The sequence below is a fragment of the Phaethon aethereus genome (genome assembly GCF_964289735.1).
Source record: "Phaethon aethereus genome assembly, chromosome: 2".
NCBI classification, from domain to species: domain Eukaryota; kingdom Metazoa; phylum Chordata; class Aves; order Phaethontiformes; family Phaethontidae; genus Phaethon; species Phaethon aethereus.
Window position 1 is genome coordinate 139,334,084 of NC_138582.1, and position 19,372 is coordinate 139,353,455.

At 37.1% G+C, this 19,372-nt stretch overlaps 1 protein-coding gene across 1 annotated transcript in view; it reads left to right on the top strand.

The window, feature by feature from the left end:
• The window catches only part of AGMO (alkylglycerol monooxygenase), a gene marked incomplete at its 3' end in the record, with an annotated part of 197,475 nt that overhangs the window by 81,807 nt on the left and 96,296 nt on the right, over positions 1–19,372 (top strand). Inside the window, exons 5-6 of the mRNA XM_081996664.1 lie at positions 1,725–1,820; positions 16,898–16,964. Of these exons, the coding sequence (XP_081852790.1) occupies positions 1,725–1,820; positions 16,898–16,964 (163 nt within the window). The remainder of the gene's footprint in view (positions 1–1,724; positions 1,821–16,897; positions 16,965–19,372) is intronic.

A 19,372-nucleotide genomic window follows, 5' to 3' on the forward strand; every position in this document is an offset into this window, starting at 1 on the left:
TTAATTCTAAAAGAAATCTCATTCCCACCTCTATTCCGGAGTTTTGTGCCTAAATGCCACATCCCCCTGATGCCATTTATTAGCTCCCACCTTAGGTAAGAGTTGCTGTGTATTTTTGTGAGTTTACTTTGAGTGATTCTTAGGGATTCAATGTGCAAATTTCACCTTCCAAATATGTTTTTCTTTCTTTTTTGTTGTATAAATGTTATGCAAACGTTTCAACCTTTGAGGATCAGATTGATTAAAACAAAATAGCTACTTGCATTTTTTCCCCCAAATTCCAGAAGCCCAGGATAATCCTTCTACTGCCTTTGAATTCCTTTTACTTCTTGGAAAAGAGCTTCCAAAACATTCAACCAGGAACGCACCATGTGCAGTTTGCGGGGCAGCTGTGATCCATGAAGCCTTTGAATGTAGCTTTTGAAATCACAGCTGCCCCAGTCCTACCAGGTGATACTGCAGTCAGTTAAGGGTTTCTTTCTAGTGCTTCAGTCGTCATCTGGTGTTGAAGTCACCAGACCGAGCTGGGACTGCATGGTCTTAGTCCTCCATTGGCTTGTGACAGTGGGATACAGCTGTGGTGATTTTTCTCACGAGCATCAGTCACCGCATGGGGATGGAGGTGCAGTTGCTTCACAGCCCCAGTGTGACTTTATCTATTGGGTAGGCCTTTTGACAAACAATGAGGGAATATTGGCGTTAAATGCTATGTGCAGACCTACACTAAAGGAATTCCTGGCTGAGGAGGCCTGTTATCAGATTGCTTTCTCTGATGTTCAAAGATTTTATTTTTGAGAGAAGGTCAGTAGGAATTTGAAAAAGGATTTTGCTAATTTTTCTATGTTTCACAGGGGGCTCTTATCTGCTAGTCAGATTTTCCCTGAGTGCTAAAGAAATGTAAAATTTTGAAGATAGCTCCGCTACTGCTTGGTTTAGAAAAAATCTCTGTATTTTAGGGAAGGATGAACTTCTTAATGCAGCTGGTATAATACAATGTCAGGTAGAAGAAAAAAAAAAAGGATGAGCTTTTTCTGAAGAAAGCAGACTGACTTTTAACACATGGAGGTCTTGAAAGTCTTATTCTATTGCTCAGCCAATTAACCAATTAATTGTGAAATTCCTGGGACTTTGTATGTAAGATACCAGTGTCTTTCCTAAGTAAGCAGTTTTCTGAAGCTGTTTTCATGCTAGCACATCTTTAGAACTCAGCAATATATTGGTGCTTCAAGGGAGATGCCGTGAGGAAGTTAGGGTGAGAATTTATAATTAACTTTGAAAGCCAAGTAAGCTGCCTTGCCCTTATGGTGCTCACGTAGGGAGTTCAGATGGGAAAGCTATAGTGTTATAAATTCACACCTTGCTTACTCTGTGATAATTCTCCCCTAAAAGTGAACCATTCATGTCAAGGGTATGTTGCTGCCTGCTCTGTACAGTACACAGAATAAATATTTAATCTCAGGATTTCTGAGTCCTTTTCTTGATCTTTCTACTTGCTCAGTATGACTTTTGGGAAATCACTTTGGCATCAATTTATGTCTCATTTGCTACAGCACATCTAGTAGTAACATAATAATCAGTATCTATTCTATGTAATGTCTACATTATGCAGATATTAGAAGAAGCAATTATCTTGTGCAGTGCTTTGAGCTCCTGAGACAGTATTGTTATACCATCAGAAGTTTAGAATTATATGTCTAATATATATTTTCTTTCTCATTTTTCAGATTTTCAACTTGCCCATGGCTCTTTTCATTCCCCCTTCGGTATTTGCTGTTCATCTACAGTTTAATCTACTTTACCAGTTTTGGATACATACAGAGGTAAACCAGGTTTTTAAGCCATACCTAAACAGTTAGCCTGGAGCAGCGTCCTGGCAATACACTAGCAGCTGATTTATTGTGTAAGAAAAACCTTTGTCTGACTTCTTTAAGGAGAAACATCTGTTCATTTTTATTCCTTTTTCTGAATATATATTGCTAAGTTTATAAGAAGCAATGAGGCCAGTTGGTCCCAATTAGATAAAAAAAAAAAGTAACTGTAAGGAATCAAAACTTTTTTCTATTTTAATACTATATTTTCCTATCTTGCAGCTTATTAAACATTTCTGGCAGATACTGAAACTGATTTCATTTCTAAGATGAAAAATATCCAAAACCCAGTGCTTCTTAAAGATCATTTAGAGTTGCAACTGAAGTCAGATATTGTTTCCTTCTTAATGCAAGTAGTTCTCAGATGCAAAACACTCTTTGATTATCTGATGACTCTTTATTTAAGACTGCACCTATTTATTGGTGTTTTGTGAGTGCATAGACCATAGCTAGTTTACATACATATACAGTTAATAACCCACTGTAATTATTAAGTAGTTTCCCATACTTCTCAGGTAGTTGAGTGGCCTTCTGCCTTCTCGCTCACACTACAGTAGAGGTAATTAAAGGTCTCCCATGTTATATATCAGTAGCATATTTCTCAGTAGCCCCTAGTGGGCTGTGGACTAATTATCGCTACAACAGTTACTCCTTTGATTATTCTGACTAGACAGATGCCTTTTTCCCCTCTGTAGTTTCATTATGCGATCTATAGGACAGTTCTTTTGGAAGGCATTTTTATTTTCTTTATCTGCTATTCTAGGTGATTGTGTCACTTAAATTACAGTTATTTTCTCTTTTCTGTGTGTTTCCTTAAAAAAAAAGGGGGGGTGGGGGAGCTACTTAGTGACCCAATAGCAAACTTCTGTTGTTAAAATTTCACTTCTGTTGGGCACATTTCTAAAATCATTAATACAGGTCTGATGCTCTACAACACCATGTGAATAGGAAAGGCTTACAATAAAATGTCACACACCACCAGAACTGGCATAAACTCAAGCACTACAAAATTAAGGTTGTCAAAATGTTTTGAACAAATTTGAACACTTTGAAATTATACCAAATGAATACTCTGAATCACATAGTAGCAAAGTTTCTTTGACTGTGCCATAGGTTCCCCTAACTGGTTTTACTGTGTTCTGCCACTAAGAAAAATATAGTATACCTCATCTATGTCTTCTCTGCTGTCTGAATCCATTTCTTCCTTGTCTGAGAGGTTTCTAACATTCTGCTGCTTTGCAGTAACTCAGTGAGTCTCAGCACTGGTGCAACAGGGTGCATCTAAAGTTTCTAAAGTGAATTTCAGAGGCTTATGAATTGCCTACATCGCTCTAAAGTGCTAAATCCTTTGTAGGGCTTAAAAGGAATTTCCATAGCATATGTGGATTTTGCCAAGTTTAGACACTAGTCTAAACAGGAATGAATTTCAGTCTCAATGAAAAGATAAGCAAGCACTCCTTGCTATTAAATTATTGTGCCAGTACAAAAACAATGGACCTTTTGTACTGATCCAGTTGATCCAATCGTAGATCTTTGTTTACAAGGGAAGTTATTCTTAATGTTGATATTGTTGATTTTGTAGCATAGCTGAAATCAGTTAAAATATGTTAAAGTCATGCTTTAAGGTCAAAAATTATGTCAAAATAGAAATAGTGTTACACCATGTATTAGCAGATTTCCTGCTCTCAAGGGCAAGGGCATAACAGAAAAGGGAAAGGAAGGGAAATAGTAGCAGCTATTGCAGGTACACAGGTTTTTATTAACCTGTATTTCTGATTAAATTAATATGATGCTTCACCATTATACTGGGGATTTTTTTTTGCAACAACTATTACAATTTAGCTGTTTAAAGCTATGGCATCTCTATTTTTTTTTTTCCTAACCCTCCTTTTCCTGAATTTTAATGGTTCCAGTTATTTTACACAGATATACAGTAAAATGAAAACCCTTTCTGTAAGTCTGTTTCCAGCAGTTCCCAAACATATGAGGTTTGTTTGGGGCCGCCAGCCTGAGCTATATAAAAACCAGCATCCTATCTCAGTGACAGTTTCTAGCTCTTGCTCTGAGAACTGAGATTCATCACCCCGCAGCAGCTCTGGTGTCCTTCGGGAGCCCATGGTGGGTGCTGTTACAGGGCGGCAGTACATGTCATTAGGGGTCTGGTGGAGATACACCTCATTATTTCTATCCTATCAGTGCAAGATGTAGTAGCTTGCCTCTAAAATGCAGGAGCATTTGATAAGAAATGTTGAGTTTGTCCTCAGCTTTCTATTGCTTTTAATCAGTATCATTGTCTCCTTAGACAAGATTTGTCCCCATATTGACTAGTCAAGTATGTTTGGAAATTGCAACTTCACAACTTTTGATTACACATCTTTCACCTTCAGAAAAATAAAATCTAGTAAGATACAAGGAAAAAATCTCTTTTCTTTAATAGGCTTTTTTTTTTTCATAGCACTGAAAAGCTTAATAAAGGATAAGGGTAATTTATTGCTTTATAAAAGAAAAAAATATGTGATATTGAAGTAATAGGAAAGAACAAAAGTATATGGCATTTTCTGAGGGAAGATGTTTTGTTTTGGGAGTAATTTAAATTAATGAATTCAATTACAAGAGAATGGTTATGCTGTGCTGAAATTTCCGATGCCATATTTCAGCGTAGAAGAAAAGTTTATAGCCAAAGTATGATCCCTGATATTTTCCTATACTTTAATTTTGAATGTGTCCACTCCTGTTTCAAATAATGCTAGAAGTTTCCTGTGTTATAATTTTGACCTTCTTCAATATTAGTTATGTCAGTTTTTGTCCAGCTTTCCTACCAACAGATCAGATGTGGTCTATTTTATTTTAATTCAAGTGGCTCATATATTCCTGTGAAGACAGTATACCAAATCATAAAGATCAAAAAGTACCCACTTGTTCTATCTCAGTTAGACTTGTTTCCTGCATACTTGCTATGCATTAGCTTTTAGCCTTTTCTATAAAATAGTACAGCATTTTAAACACCATAAATCTCATATAAAGATTATACTATATCTTTTTTTTGGTGCTAGAGATCTTTTATTATTAATAAAATCAGAATGGGCTATTGATACAGGAAAGGTCTTTCAGTAATTAATAAAAAAAGGTTGGGTGTGCTAAAGTGAAAACACAACTTTGTGATTAAAGGTATGCATTTGCATTTAACTATATTCTGCCACTATAAGAATTTTTTCTGTCTGAAGTACACTTTTTTCACTGCTTCTGTGCATTATTGTACTGTGTACGTGGCAATCTGAAACGATATCAGAAATTTTCCAAAGATTTTTTTTTAAATCTCTGAGTAGCACTGAAGTATTAAAATAAACTCATAATAGTTTATTTAAATGAAAATAAAAAAAAAAGTCCTAACCCAAAATCAACTGAAAAAAACACTTTTTGGCAATGGTGCATAAAGATAGGATCTCAATTAACCAAGAGAAAACAACTTTTGTTCCTATCCAATACAACTTAGGTCAATGGAATGAGTTGGTAGATCTGCTCTTAAACAGTCTGGGAGGAATGTTTCTATGAGTAGACCATTCTCATCTAGATCATAAGGGGACTAAAAAAAATACTTTGGTCAAAGAGCACTAAAAATCTAATTTTTCAAAAGCCACAAAATGTTTCAGGACTGTTACTGACAGACAGAAATACTCCATTTCAGTTTATTTTCACAGGTGATTCGGAAGGTCTATGGCTCATATTAAACTATATCCTTCCGTTATGCATTTATTACAACCAATAAGTTAGGTGTGTTTATAACCTGATAGACACCTGTGAAAAACAGAAATTAGTTTCTGTTGGTTTAGCTGTAATTTTTATGAGATGTCAAATTGTATTTGGAAAGTATCAACTGAATCAATCCCTGTTGGTAGTAATTGCAGCAGCAGATTATTCCTTGCCGGTTTGATCTTTGACATGCATTAGTTTCTGTTTAATTTTCAAATTTAAGGAAAGACTGTAATCTGCCTTTTACCATGCTCACAGAAGTCAGGTTTCTTAAGGCATCTCTTTTTCCCTTGTTAAAGTCTTTCTGCCTCATCAAACTCTGGGAGCAGAAAAAGGTGAGCCACTACTATTAACCAGGAGAAACGTGCGTGAAAAAAGACAAGGAATGAGAAAAATTTTGGCAACACCTCATGCAGGCTGGAAAAAACGATGTGAAATTGCTACAGAGATAGGCCAAAATATATTTTTTTTTTGTCAGAAAACACCAATTCAGTAAAACTGAAACTCGCTGTGGAAGTATATTTTATTTGTCAAAAAATATTTTGCATTGATGTGCAGTGTGTACTGGTCTAAGTTTCTGTCTATGACTTTCTTTAGCTTTGAATTCTACTCAGTTTTCTTTAGTGAAAAACTCTGAAAAAGAGAGAAATTGTGGAGGCTTCACACTTTCGTGAAAAGGAATTCTGTTCCTGGCAGGAAGCCATGCACAGCCCATCTGGGTTCCCTGAGTACAGGTGAGCTGTTGTGGCCCAATCCTGAAGTCCTTACATCAATCAACTCTTACCTAGGAAGACGGACAGATTCAGAAAAAATATTCCATGTTTTGTTTTGTTTTTTTCCACATATGAGCTTAGGGTCGATAAGAAAATTAAACCAGCAGATTAAAGAAGCAAGTAAAATTAAGTAAAATACATAAAAATGTACATATTTCTTTTAAGTAGCAGTACACCTGTGATTACCGTATCAATAGCAAAAGTTATTTTTGAAACTCTAAAGGACATATGTGTCCTCATAAGCAAAAGCTATTTGAGACAAAAGACTATTAGATGGTTGTTGAAAGAATCACAAAATATTAGGACAATGTGATAAATAAGTGACAGCATGAGACAATAGATAAAATATTCAGTTGTTAATTCCCAGTCCCTAACAATTGCGATTGTTATTAATAACCCTCTAGTTCTTTGCAAAATTCATTTTTTCAGTTTCTTGGACCTACCTTTTCTACATTGTGTGCTGCATTCTCATTTAAATAAACAAGAAAGGAGTGCAGGAGTAAACAAGTGTACCAAGGTTTATTTGAATTACTTTCAGTAGTTCAGTAATTTAGAAGCAATTTAGTAATCCGTTTCTTAAAACTGAAAGGTAAATTTGATTGAGAAATGAGACTTTGAATTTAAAAAGCATTTCAACAAAACTTATTTGACTATAAAACTTTTGCGTGTTTGCAGTGGGAAGAAAGTTTTGGTTTTGTGGTTGTTTTGTGTCATTGGAGAGAGATTTTTTGTTGGTAATGAGCTAAAATTGTAAATAATTTGCAAATGAAAAATGGACATGCTCTGCTCGTAGGTAAAAAAATCTTCAGGCCTTATTTACAAAGGCATATATTTATGCTTAATTGGATGTATTATGAATAGTTCCTATAAGGTCAATAAGTAATGAGTCAAATTTAATGTGTGGAAGTTTTTGCAAAATCGTGGTATACAAGTGGTATTGAACAGATCACAGTGGATTCAGGATATGGTGGACTGATCTGATTTCCTGGCCGAGATGAGAAATGTGGTTTGGTTTTTCCCTTTTTTTTTTGTTTTGTTTTGTTTTGTTTGTTTTTCTTTAATAAAAAGCATCACTAGCAAAAGGTAAAATCAGTAATAATCCAGTGTATTGAGTATAATTCTGAAATTGCAGTCTCTTTTGAATTTGATTCTGGAAACTAATTTTGAATTCAAATAAGATATGCCAACAAAACCTTGCATTTTTTGTATTCTATTACATTGCATCATTTAATGAAAGAACAAACTTATTTTCTTTAATTCATCCACTATAGCCAAAAATAGACATAGGTCTGTCTGATGTGTCCTTTCAAATTAGAAACACACACAGGATACAAGGGATCAAAAAATTACCATTCACAAGACTTTTGCTAAAAGTCATCAAAAAGATGAATGTAATTAGAGGTGATTACAGCCATTCTCCTGGTCTGATGTTCAAGATTGTGCCTGACAACTCTCAGTGACACAGATGATTTAAGTGGATTTCCAAGAAACACGTCACATCATGTGACAGACTACTGACTTTTAGAAGCTGGATTTTCTCACTGTTACAAAGATCCAAGAAATCATTCTAAAACCGATGGGAAACGAACTAATCGCTGATTTGCATAAAGAACAGAAGTTTGATTTACAGAAGAAAGTTCTGGTCCCATTCCTAATAGCTGATGCTTTTATCATTCAGAAATTCATTGTTCACCTGCTGCAAACTCTCAAATCAAGCATTTAGTGTTGAGAGAAGAAGAACAAATAAATCAATAAATACCAGGGAGATAAAAATGCTTCCTTTAATGCAGACAGTGCCTTTGTAGGTCCAGGTAGGATATATATAGAATATAGACAATAAAACTCAAACATGATTCCAAGAAACAAAGATATCTCACTGCTTCAATCCAGCCTGTCTGCCAAAATGGCTTATTAGATTTTTCTGACCAACCCGCAGGATTGAAGTCTTGTCATTTGCCAGAGTGAGGAGAAGAGCAAAGCTAACAACACTATCACTAAGTAAAAATACTAGAAATAACTGCAAAATATGTTCCACTTATCCATGTTTCATTCCCCCCCATGATGAGAGAAAAGTATTACCTTTCTAGATATATAAACCATATTATTCTGCTCTTTGTTTTAAAGAAAAAGAATAACAAAAGAGAGAGAAAATAAAACATTCATAAGAGAGCACACTGTTCCTGTCCTGCTAAGTGTAGGCTCCACTTGAACACACTTTAATCAGGAAAATCATAGTGGGATGAGGTTTGGAGTTCCTTCCTTGGCACCTAGGACCTCAATGATTATTAGAAGTGCCAACTTTACACCATCGTAGCCCCAGGATGAGCCTCCTATTTTAAACCTAAGTGCTCCTTGGTACTTTTAGGTATCTGAGTCTACCCAGATACCTTGTGGTATTGTGCCTTGACACAGTGAGTTAAGTATCTTATTCTTACCTAGCTTCTCTTTCAACTGAACTGCAGAATAGGGAGGGAGGGACGTACATATTTTTAAGTCATTTAAATGAACTGAGTAGTCCTCTGCACCCAGTAGCTCCAAGTTCAACATGCAGCAGGAGCTGTGGTCTTTTTCATTCAAAAAGCATCTGCTCCACAATAATCGGCTTATGTTGGATATTTGCCTTTGATGGCAACAATCCAGGCAAAGGAACCCTTCCCTTTCCCTGTTGAAGCTGGGTCACTGGTGAGGCCAGAAATGAAAAGATTATGGGACAAAAACATAAGTAGGAACTTGACTTTTCATCCTAATAATTAAGTTCTTGAGTTTGAATGTTGGTTTCTGGTCCTTGCACCAAGGACTTTACTTGTAAGAGACAGCTGTGAAATGTTTAATTCAGCAGCAGGAGGCCTGACTATTGGTAACCTGCCTGCAGAAACCCTAAAACTGAAAGTCATATTTAAAGATTTTTATTTAGGCCACTTGTGTCTACTATGTCTCCGGGGAATTATCAAGATAAAAGTGAAATGAGCTACTTAGAGATGCAACGTATTTCAGTATATTCGGCATCCTGCAAAATGATCTAAACAACTCATTTACCAAATAAAGTTGTTGTTATAATGAAAGGATACCACACTCACGTGGAGGTAAGTTAGAGATACTGCTCTCTGTCAAAAAAAAATTATCTAATTTTCCATCTTAACATGTTACATGTAATACTCTTGAGGTTTTCTCATAGCTTGTACTCACTGAGAATTGATTTAAATTGGTTATGGCTTCAAAGCCAACAGAAAATTAGGAAGACCCTTATTTGTTAAAAATACGAAGTGTAGGATGCTGACTGTATTTTGATCTATTTAAAGAGGAAAGTGAAGAGCTACACTTGGCTATATTTTAGTTTATTTCAGGACTGGCATACTGATTTATTACTTTCCCTTTTTTTCCCCACAATTGCCAGCATGTATTTGTCAAGCTGATGAAAAATACTGAAATTGTATAGCAATTTTTCTCCTGGAGTTTGTTTAAAATGCTTAACTTGATGTATGACTGAAAGAGTGACTTTCTCTATGCTCTGCTTTTTATAATGCTGCAGTTAAAACAACCAGTTAGTGTAGGTTTTCTCTCATTTCTAGTGGATAAATTGATTGAAACTTCCTATATGTGCTCATCTTTCCCACAACATGGCTTAATTCAACATTTAAAGAAAAAAAAAGTTACATCCACTTACTGAAAGTGTTAACTAAAATATTCATGTAAGATGCTGATTTGATTCAAATCTTACCTCCTGGTTGAGGCATAAAACAATGAAAAGTGACAACAGCCTGCCTTCAAGATAATTTATTATAAACACATTTCTTAAGTCTTCGTGTTTATTATATAAATATGCCCTGAACCAGACTATCCATTAAAATTAGGCTTTCACCTCCCATTCCTACAATCCAGATTTATCAGAAATTTGCCCCCTATGAAACTCTTTATGATCCCAACAGGCATGGTTCCTCTCGCTTGTTTTATTTCTAAACCATAAATATTGTTTTTTCACTCCTCGGTGTGGAAATTTGGCTACATCCATTTTACATGCTTACTGGAGTAGAAAACTGCCTAATCAGATAGGAAAACAGTTGGCGGTGTATAAATCAGGGTTTGCCGAGGATTTCAAAGTGTGAAACTGGCAGGCGAGCACATATCCTAGGAGTTCTGCCTTTCCCTAGCTTCCCTGTAGAGACTTCACATGGCAAATCTGATCACCAGGGCCATCTGTATAAATAACTGGGTGTGTTGTCCTGAATTAACACAGCAGCTCTACTGGGGAACGTAATTAAGGTCTTATTTTTAAATTTCCCCACCAGACTGTCTGAAATGCAGATCTATACGCCAGGAATAAAAATCTTATCTTGATTTTGACGAGGAAATCAGTAGTAACGTGTGTTTTACTACCAACTAGTCTAACAGAAACCCTAAAGTTAAGTTCAGAATGCTCCTTAGTGATACTCCGGGGATGAATTTACCCTCTCCTGTCCTGTAGATCAGTAACACTGTGATGTTGAAAGTAGTGCTGTTCTACAGCTTTCTTTATAATCAAAGAAAAAAAACCACAAAACTTTTTATATACGAATGGTTTTATTGTAATGTTGCCGACTCTACTCAGCCAACATACCTTCCTAACGTTCATGTTGAAACAGAGTTAAGTAAAGATTCATGTAGTAGTGGTGACAGGAGGAGTTGTTACACAAGATGTAAAGTTTCCCTTGGATTTCATGTCACGATTTTTTCTCATTATTTAAACAAGAACTGCATTGAAGTGCTGCAGGTACCAGGCAATAAAGATTTCCCTTGGTGCTGACAAACCCTGAGACCGCAAACGGAGGTGCTTACATGCTGCAGGAGATATTGCATAATTTTTTTTTTTCTTTAGGCTAGGGGTTGCTGTCACAGAGGAAACATCTTTATATAAGAACTACTATTATAGAAAAAACATTTGGTCTCATTATATATGAATATTTCACTTCTAGCATGTTTTATTCAGTAATGTAAGGAAACTGTTTCTAAGCATACAGCTTTTAGCCTGCCTTGTTTATTAAGCTGTTCTTGGAATTGCTTCAAATGTTGTCAGTAATTCTGCTTTATTATTTAGTGATACCCAAGTACAACAATGGAGGAAATATGTTTTTTGTTAAAAAAAAAAAAAAGGAATACATGTTTTGTGGAGTGATCTAACAAAGCTTTTATAAGTGGTATACATAAGATACCTACACATCTGATTTGTAGGTAGTTTACTGGATCCATTTCTAAGGGCTGCATTTTGGCAGGTGAAAAATTATTTTTGTGGCTATGGGATGTTAAAAAATAAATAAAGCAAACAGGAAAATAGTTTTGCTGGAATGCTGCAGTTCATCTGTGGGTCACTGGCAGGGGAGTTGAGGTGTACATGATGTGTTAATTGAGAGAGGAAAAATTGGAGACAGGAATTGATTTAGAGCAGAGGTGTCTGTATCAGGAAAACAAACACAAATGTAACCCCGCCAGCCGTATTGGTTAAAATACAGGTAAGGTCATCGTTGGACAACAGTTGGGGTATTTCAATGTTTAAGGGATTCATAGCTATTTTTCTGTATTCCCAAAATCAGTGCAAGATGATAATATAAAGAACAAGAATATTTTATATTCACAAGCAGTCTCTTTTTCCTTTCAACAGTATGAAATAGGGTTTGAAGTAGAGTTGATAAGGATATTGAATAATGAAATTTCCACTTTTTTTTTTAAATTTTGAACCTAGTTTACAGTAAAAGGGTCTGAAACAAAAGTTTCTACCGCATACAAAAATTACAGTATCAGAAAACTTTCTTTTTTCAATGAAAATCCTGCCACAAAACCTGAGAACTGTGCTGCTTTTCTTATAACATTTATTTTGTAAATTTTTAAAATTTTTAATTTAAAATAGTTGTTTTCCTGAAATGTAAACATTGTGAAAATTCTTATTCTAAAACGTCATTTTGAATACAAAGCTTTTTTAAGCTGAAAATGTTTTGCTGTCTTGCATGACTGAGTGGTGTATATGCTTTAGTGACTGGTTGCAACTGCAGTGTAAGCCTGGCTTCTGCTTCCATGAACACCTATGAGCTCCTTTGCAACTGCCATTCTCCAAGAAAAATGTCTAGACACAATGAAGGCACAGAAACAAGGGTAGACTGACACCTGAAGGGTAGATGAGTAGGTGGAGTACCTGCCACTGCCTTTCTCCTCTCCGTTGCCTGTTAGGCATGCTTTTGAACATAGGTTGGTGTTAGGTCACATTAAATTTTGTTATGAGTCAGTTCCTACAAACTTCATTCATTTCACTGTGATTTCAGTAAGCTCCTGTCAGCCTGACGTAACAGGGTGTCATGGTTTAGCCCCAGCCAGCAACTAAGCACCGCACAGCTGCTCGCTCACTCCCCCCCTGCCCGGTGGGCCCGGGGAGAGAATCTGGAAAAACTCATGGATTGTGATAAAAACAGTTTAATAGGACAGCAAGAGAGGAGGAAACAACAATGATAATAGTAATAGTAGTAGTAGTAGTAATAGTAGTAGTAGTAGTAGTAATAATAATAATAACAACAACAACAATAATACCGACAAAGGAATGTACAAGAACAAGTGATGCCCAGTACAGCAATTGCTCACCACCCGGTGAGCCTGTCCTCAAGCAGCGATTCCCTCCCTCTGTCTGACTCCAGTTTATGTACTGGGCATGACTTTATATGGCAGGGAATATCTCTTTGGCCAGCCTGAGTGTCGTGGTTTAGCCCCAGCCGGCAACTACGCACATGCTCGCTCACTCCCCCACGGTGGGACGGGGGAGAGAATTGGAAGAGTAAAAGTGAAGAAACTCATGGTTTGAGATAAAGACAATTTAATAAGTAAAGCAAAAGCCACGCACGCAAGCAAAGCAAGACAAAGAATTCATTTACTAGTCCCCCTGGGCAGGCAGGTGTTCAGCCATCTCCAGGGAAGCAGGGCTCCGTCACTCGTAATGGTTTCTTGGGAAGACAGACGCCATAATTCCGAACGTCCCTCCACCCCTTCCTTCTTCTCCGTCCCAGCTTTATATACCGAGCATGACGTTATATGGTATGGAATATCTCTTTGGCCAGCCTGGGTCAGCTGTCCCAGCTGTGTCCCCTCCCAGCTCCCCGTGCACCCCCAGCCTGCTCGCTGCAGGCCAGCATGAGAAGCTGGACTGTCCTTGAGTACTTAGCAACAACTCAAAACATCAGCACCTTATCAACATTTTCTCATCCCAAATCCAAAACATAGCCTCACACTAGCTTCTATGAAGAAGATTAACTCTACCCTGACTGAAACCAGGACACTGGGTCAGCTGTCCTGGCTGTGCCCCCTCCCAGCTTCTTGTGCACCCCCTCGCTGGCAGAGCACGGGAATCTGAGAAGCCCTTGACTGAGTACAAGCACTACAACTGCTGCGCCACAACTAAAATATCAGTGTGCTATCAACATAATTCTCATACTATCTCCAAAGCACAGCACTATACCAGCTATCAGGAAGAAAAAACAACTCCATCCCAGCTGAAACCAGGACACAGGGTCGGAATCTTGTCTGGTAAAAATTGTCTTACTATCCCAGCATCGACAGTTCACTTTGGCGAAAGATCTGCTTATAGGAATTTTGCCCCTGGTTAGATGGTGGTATATAGAAAAATTCAACAGAATAATTATGTTCTTTGCCATGTGGTGCTGCAGGAGCCTTCAAAATTCAGCTTCTCAGAGGTGATATGTTTCTGTTTGTTGGAATGATATATGGATATATTTATAACATATACATTTATAAAATATTTATAATTTTTTTGTCAACAAATATTTTCCACTGACAACAGCTTTTTCTGTTTTAGAAATGTGCTAAATATAGAAGTAAACTTACAGATAACAAAGGAAGTTTCTATAAATAGCATCCTGTATTGTTTAGAATAGCAGGTGAAAAAAAAATTTTTGATGTGTTTTAGCCAGGATGTTGATTTATGGATTGCTAATTTCAGCATGCTGGATTTTTGCGCGGTCAGGTACAGAGTTCTGTACCACCTCTGAGCTTGAAAGTCATGCGGTTATAATTACTATCTCAATGATATTTCCATCAGCATGTGGCTAGTGTGCCTTTGCAATGGAGGTAACCTTGGCTGAATAATGAATCAAGTAGGTTCAGGCATCAGTCACTAATGATGCTGCAGAGAAGATATTCAGTAGACCTGTAAATGTCATCACCCAAAGAAGGAGTGTGTAGTGGGCTGCGACCACTTTACAGGATGAGAGAGGTTTCATTTTCCATAGAAAATAGTTTCTTTACAATTAGTCAGAAGTATTTATTTAAAATTTTATGTAATTTCCTGAGGTCCTTAGGGACCCCCAAGACGCAAAGTTCTACTTTACCTTACTGTTGTATGATATGGACTTTCAAAAGGATGAATTTTAATTTTAAGATATGAATTTAGTCAGCTGGATGTTGAAGACTTGAAGGCCTTCATTATAAGGACATTTTATTATAATCCACCTGCAGGCTAAAAGTGAAGACTGCTATTCCTTAGTGATTCCCTGCTCTCCTAGTGCAGACCTGGTTTATTTTCACAAAAACTGCTAAAATACTGAGCTAAAAATGTATTGAAACCAAGTGGATCAAAGTTAGGTGTGGTCTACTAGATAAATCACTGCTTTCTCAGGTGCTGGGCTGCAGTTCAATCCAAGACATTTGATTTAGATTAAATTAATCTAGTGGTCACATCTCGCATAGCTTAACACAGTGGGATTTTCTGCTTGAGAGAGGTGAGAAATGGAGCTGGTGTGAATGATGAATTTTTTCTCACCTTTAGGTGGTCTTTTCAGGCTTGAACTTATTTTGAGGGAGAACTGAGAAAAACAAATGGTCCTACTTATGTTGCCCTTGGCTTCCGAGTTAAACAAAACAAAACAAACTTGTCCTAGTATTCTACTTTTCCAGTCAAGTGTGTGCAGGATTTTGAGACAGATGCTCCAAATGTTACAGCTCTCTCTATCTGAAGAATTTGCTCATTTCTGTACTCCTTTAATTACAGAATTGCTCTACTTAACCTATTAAGTAGAAGTTCTTTTAGCTGTTATTAAAGACAAAAATGAACAAAAGGTACTTATTGCTTTTATTGTGATATTTGCCTGATTCATAAAAATTTAAATACATCTGAAGAATGTCCTGTGTCTACTTTCTGCGTCCAGATCTACTTCCACTTGCACAGCTGTGAATTAAACAGAAATGGCACTGGCATATTTTAGGACTTTGTTCTGTAAAACTTAAATGAATAAAAATCCTTGTATGTTTAGTTATTTAGATGAATGGGCCTGCTCTTATGAGTAATGACTGTCTGCCTCTACTTAATGTGTTGTTTGCTAATATTACATTGATCATTATATTACAGATCACCCATTTCTGCAGTATGAGTATTAAATTTACTAATTAAGTTTTGTAAAAGACAAAGTGATAGGTTCTGGGTTTTGTTTCTTAAGGTTGAAGTATTTTTATTTAGCTGCTTCCTCCCCCTACCCCTTTTAATTGCGAGACATTATGGTCATAATCAGACATGGTGAATAGATACCATTTTAGGATATATTTTGAACAGAAATCTTTTCTGGTCATCCAGTGATTGCATCTATTTGTGACTGATGATTTTGTGTTTGGGATAAAGCAATGGTTGCTATATTGACACACTTCTGTTGAACTAACCAAAGCACAAAATTTGAAATTAATGCTGGCTTTGTTCTGGCTCCATAATACAGGAGAGTACCTAATTCAGCACAAACCCTGCTGATACAAACTTAATTCATCAGCATTTTCTGGCACAGCTTGAATCATTAGAGTAAGTTTATGGAAATCAACACTTTCTGTAATTTTTGGTCTGGTACTAAAATGATTAAGGCTGCATTTTCTGTACTGTTGATCTGTTGCCTTAGATCGCAACTCCATTATGAATTTATGCTGGTCTACATTCTTTTCATGCCTCTGACTCATGCCAGTGTATTTGTGACCGTATGTTGGATCAGATTCAGGAATTGATCCAGTTAAACTAATTTAGAAAAACAAAACAAAATTCATTGGGTATTGATAGGAGGAACAAGCAGTCAAAGAGACTGAAGGAGGAAGGAGCACTTGTTGCTCGGTCAGTGCCAATCATTTGCTGATGTAAGTGTTCATATAAATGGGATCTGAGCATTATACTGGATCCCAAGCAGTACCAATGGAAATGGGTAAAAAATGTGAGTGAAATTATCATTATGGAATCGTGAATTGATAATAGAAAAAAGAAGAAAATATGCTGCTGGATCAAAAAGAAATCTATTTTTTAACTTGCATTTTACCAAATTTCACTTTTTCATGAAAATTCTTTTAACAGTAATACAGTTAAATGGTTCGGGCAAAAAAATTACATTATTGTCTTTTTATGCAATTCTCCTTTAGAGAAACTTTCTCTTTGTGCATTTCCTCCCCCTCTTTTGCCTCCTTGATTTTATACAGTATTTTCAAATTCATTGAAACATTACGGGTTTTTTTAAGGTTATCACGAACCTTGGGCCTCTGGAGTGGATTCTTAATACTCCTAGTCATCACAGAGTTCATCATGGTAAGCTAAACGTGTAATCTCTTATTGCTCAGTGTGTTTTTTCTCTTGGTCTCCATTTGTATAATAATAGAGTACTAAAATTGTACTGTAAAATTAGTTTTACAGAGGACTTTAATTTTGATCATTGCTTCAAAAATAGTCCTTGTTCAGTTAGAAATCACAGAATCACAGAATCACTAAGGTTGGAAAGGACCTTCAAGATGATCAAGTCCAACCATTAATCCAGCACCACCATGTTCCCTAAACCATGTCCTGAAGCGCCACATCCACATGTTTTTTGAACGCTTCCAGAGATGGCGACTCCACCACCTCCCTGGGCAGCCTGTTCCAATGCTTGACCACCCTCTCGGTAAAGAAATTTTTCCTAATATCCAATCTAAACCTCCCCTGGCGCAACTTGAGGCCATTTCCTCTCGTCCTATTGCTGGTTACTTGGGAGAAGAGACCAACACCCACCTCGCTACAACCCCCTTTCAGGTAGTTGTAGAGAGCGATAAGGTCTCCCCTCAGCCTCCTCTTCTCCAGACTGAACAACCCCAGTTCCCTCAGCTGCTCCTCGTAAGACTTGTGCTCCAGACCCCTCACCAGCTTCGTTGCCCTTCTCTGGACATGCTCCAGCACCTCAGCATCCTTCTTGTAGTGAGGGGCCCAAAACTGAACACAGGATTTGAGGTGCGGCCTCACCAGTGCTGAGTACAGGGGCACGATCACTTCCCTACTCCTGCTGACCACACTATTCCTGATACAGGCCAGGACGCTGTTGGCCTTCTTGGCCACCTGGGCACACAGTTGGCTCATATTCAGCCGGCTGCCAACCAGCACCCCCAGGTCCCTTTCCGCCGGGCTGCTCTCCAGCCACTCCTCCCCAAGCCTGTAGCGTTGCATGGGGTTGTTGTGGCCAAAGTGCAGGACCCTGCACTTGGCCTTATTAAACCTCATACAGTTGACCTGTGCCCATCGATCCAGCCTGTCCAGATCCCTCTGCAGAGCCCTCCTACCCTCCAGCAGATCAACACTCCCACCCAACTTGGTGTCATCTGCAAACTTACTGAGGGAGCACTCGATTCCCTCATCCAGATCATCTATAAAGATACTGAACAAGACTGGCCCCAGAACCGAGCCCTGGGGAACACCGCTTGTGACCGGCCGCCAGCCGGATTTAACTCTTTCACCACAACTCTCTGGGCTCGGCCATCCAGCCAGTTCCTCACCTCATAGTATTTTAAAAAACTTTTATAATTTAATTTTAAGATTTAATTTAAAATTTAAATTTAAATTTTAAAGTTTTTACATGTAAGTTTAATTATTGAGCAGAAGTTGAAGACTTAGAGTAAAACAATTCAGTGTTTGTAAATATGAAGAGTGATAGAAAAATGTATCATTGTGCCCTGACTATTAAAACATCATCAACTTACCAACTGCTAACAGATGCTTTTGCATTCAAACTCAAGCACTGAGTGTGTGAAAAGACATGATTATCTTTTAGAAAAACTGTTAAATACTTTAGTGGAATTTGGTTTCGGCTGTCTGAATTATTGAAAAATCTCACCTCACACAAGTGCATGATGATTGAGTTTTCATCAATATTCAGAGGCATTCAAGACTGTACTGCATATGTAAATTGGATTAGTAACTCCACTGTATACTGAAAAATGTCATGAACTTATCTGAGGAATAGAATGGTTTTCATAGATGCCCTTGGCTCATTCAGTGTGCAGAGATAACCAGTAAAAAGGTAATAGGGGAATAGAAGAACAAAATATTTTAAAACAGGCTCGGAGGATGTTATTAATTATTTATTATCCTCCATGTGTAAAGTGTTTATGACACTGTGTAGACTTTTTAAAAAGACTGTGGTGCTGTAAATTTCTAATCCTTAAAATTTGCACAAGTGCTGATAATCCTGGAGGGAGACACTCTGCTTTATTTGCTCTGCTGTAAATCCAAACTAATCGTCTGATCCTGATCGGATTTAAACAGAATCACTTGGAACTGATCAGGTGTTGCACAGTCGCTCCAGACAATCTCCACAAACTTGGGGATATGTAATCAATGTTTCTTTGCTCATACTTTTGATATTTATATGCAAATACATTTCCTAGAAAACAGATAGTAGGATCAGTTTTCCTCACGCAGGATCAGATATATGGCATAGAAGATAGAGACAGCTGAAAGCCATTAATGAGATGATTGCGCATAAATATATTTAGCATATATTTTCTTAGGTATAAACTGGTTTAATGATTTTTGTTTGCTTTTTAATTTGTCTTTATATTTTGAACTGAGTTTAGTCTCCAAATGAATTCTTATATTTCACAGAAATTTTGGGTATGTTTGATTTGTATGTTTAAATCTGAGTAGAGAGAGAGCAATAAACCTAGTAAGAAAAGAGAAACTTTATAGATGTA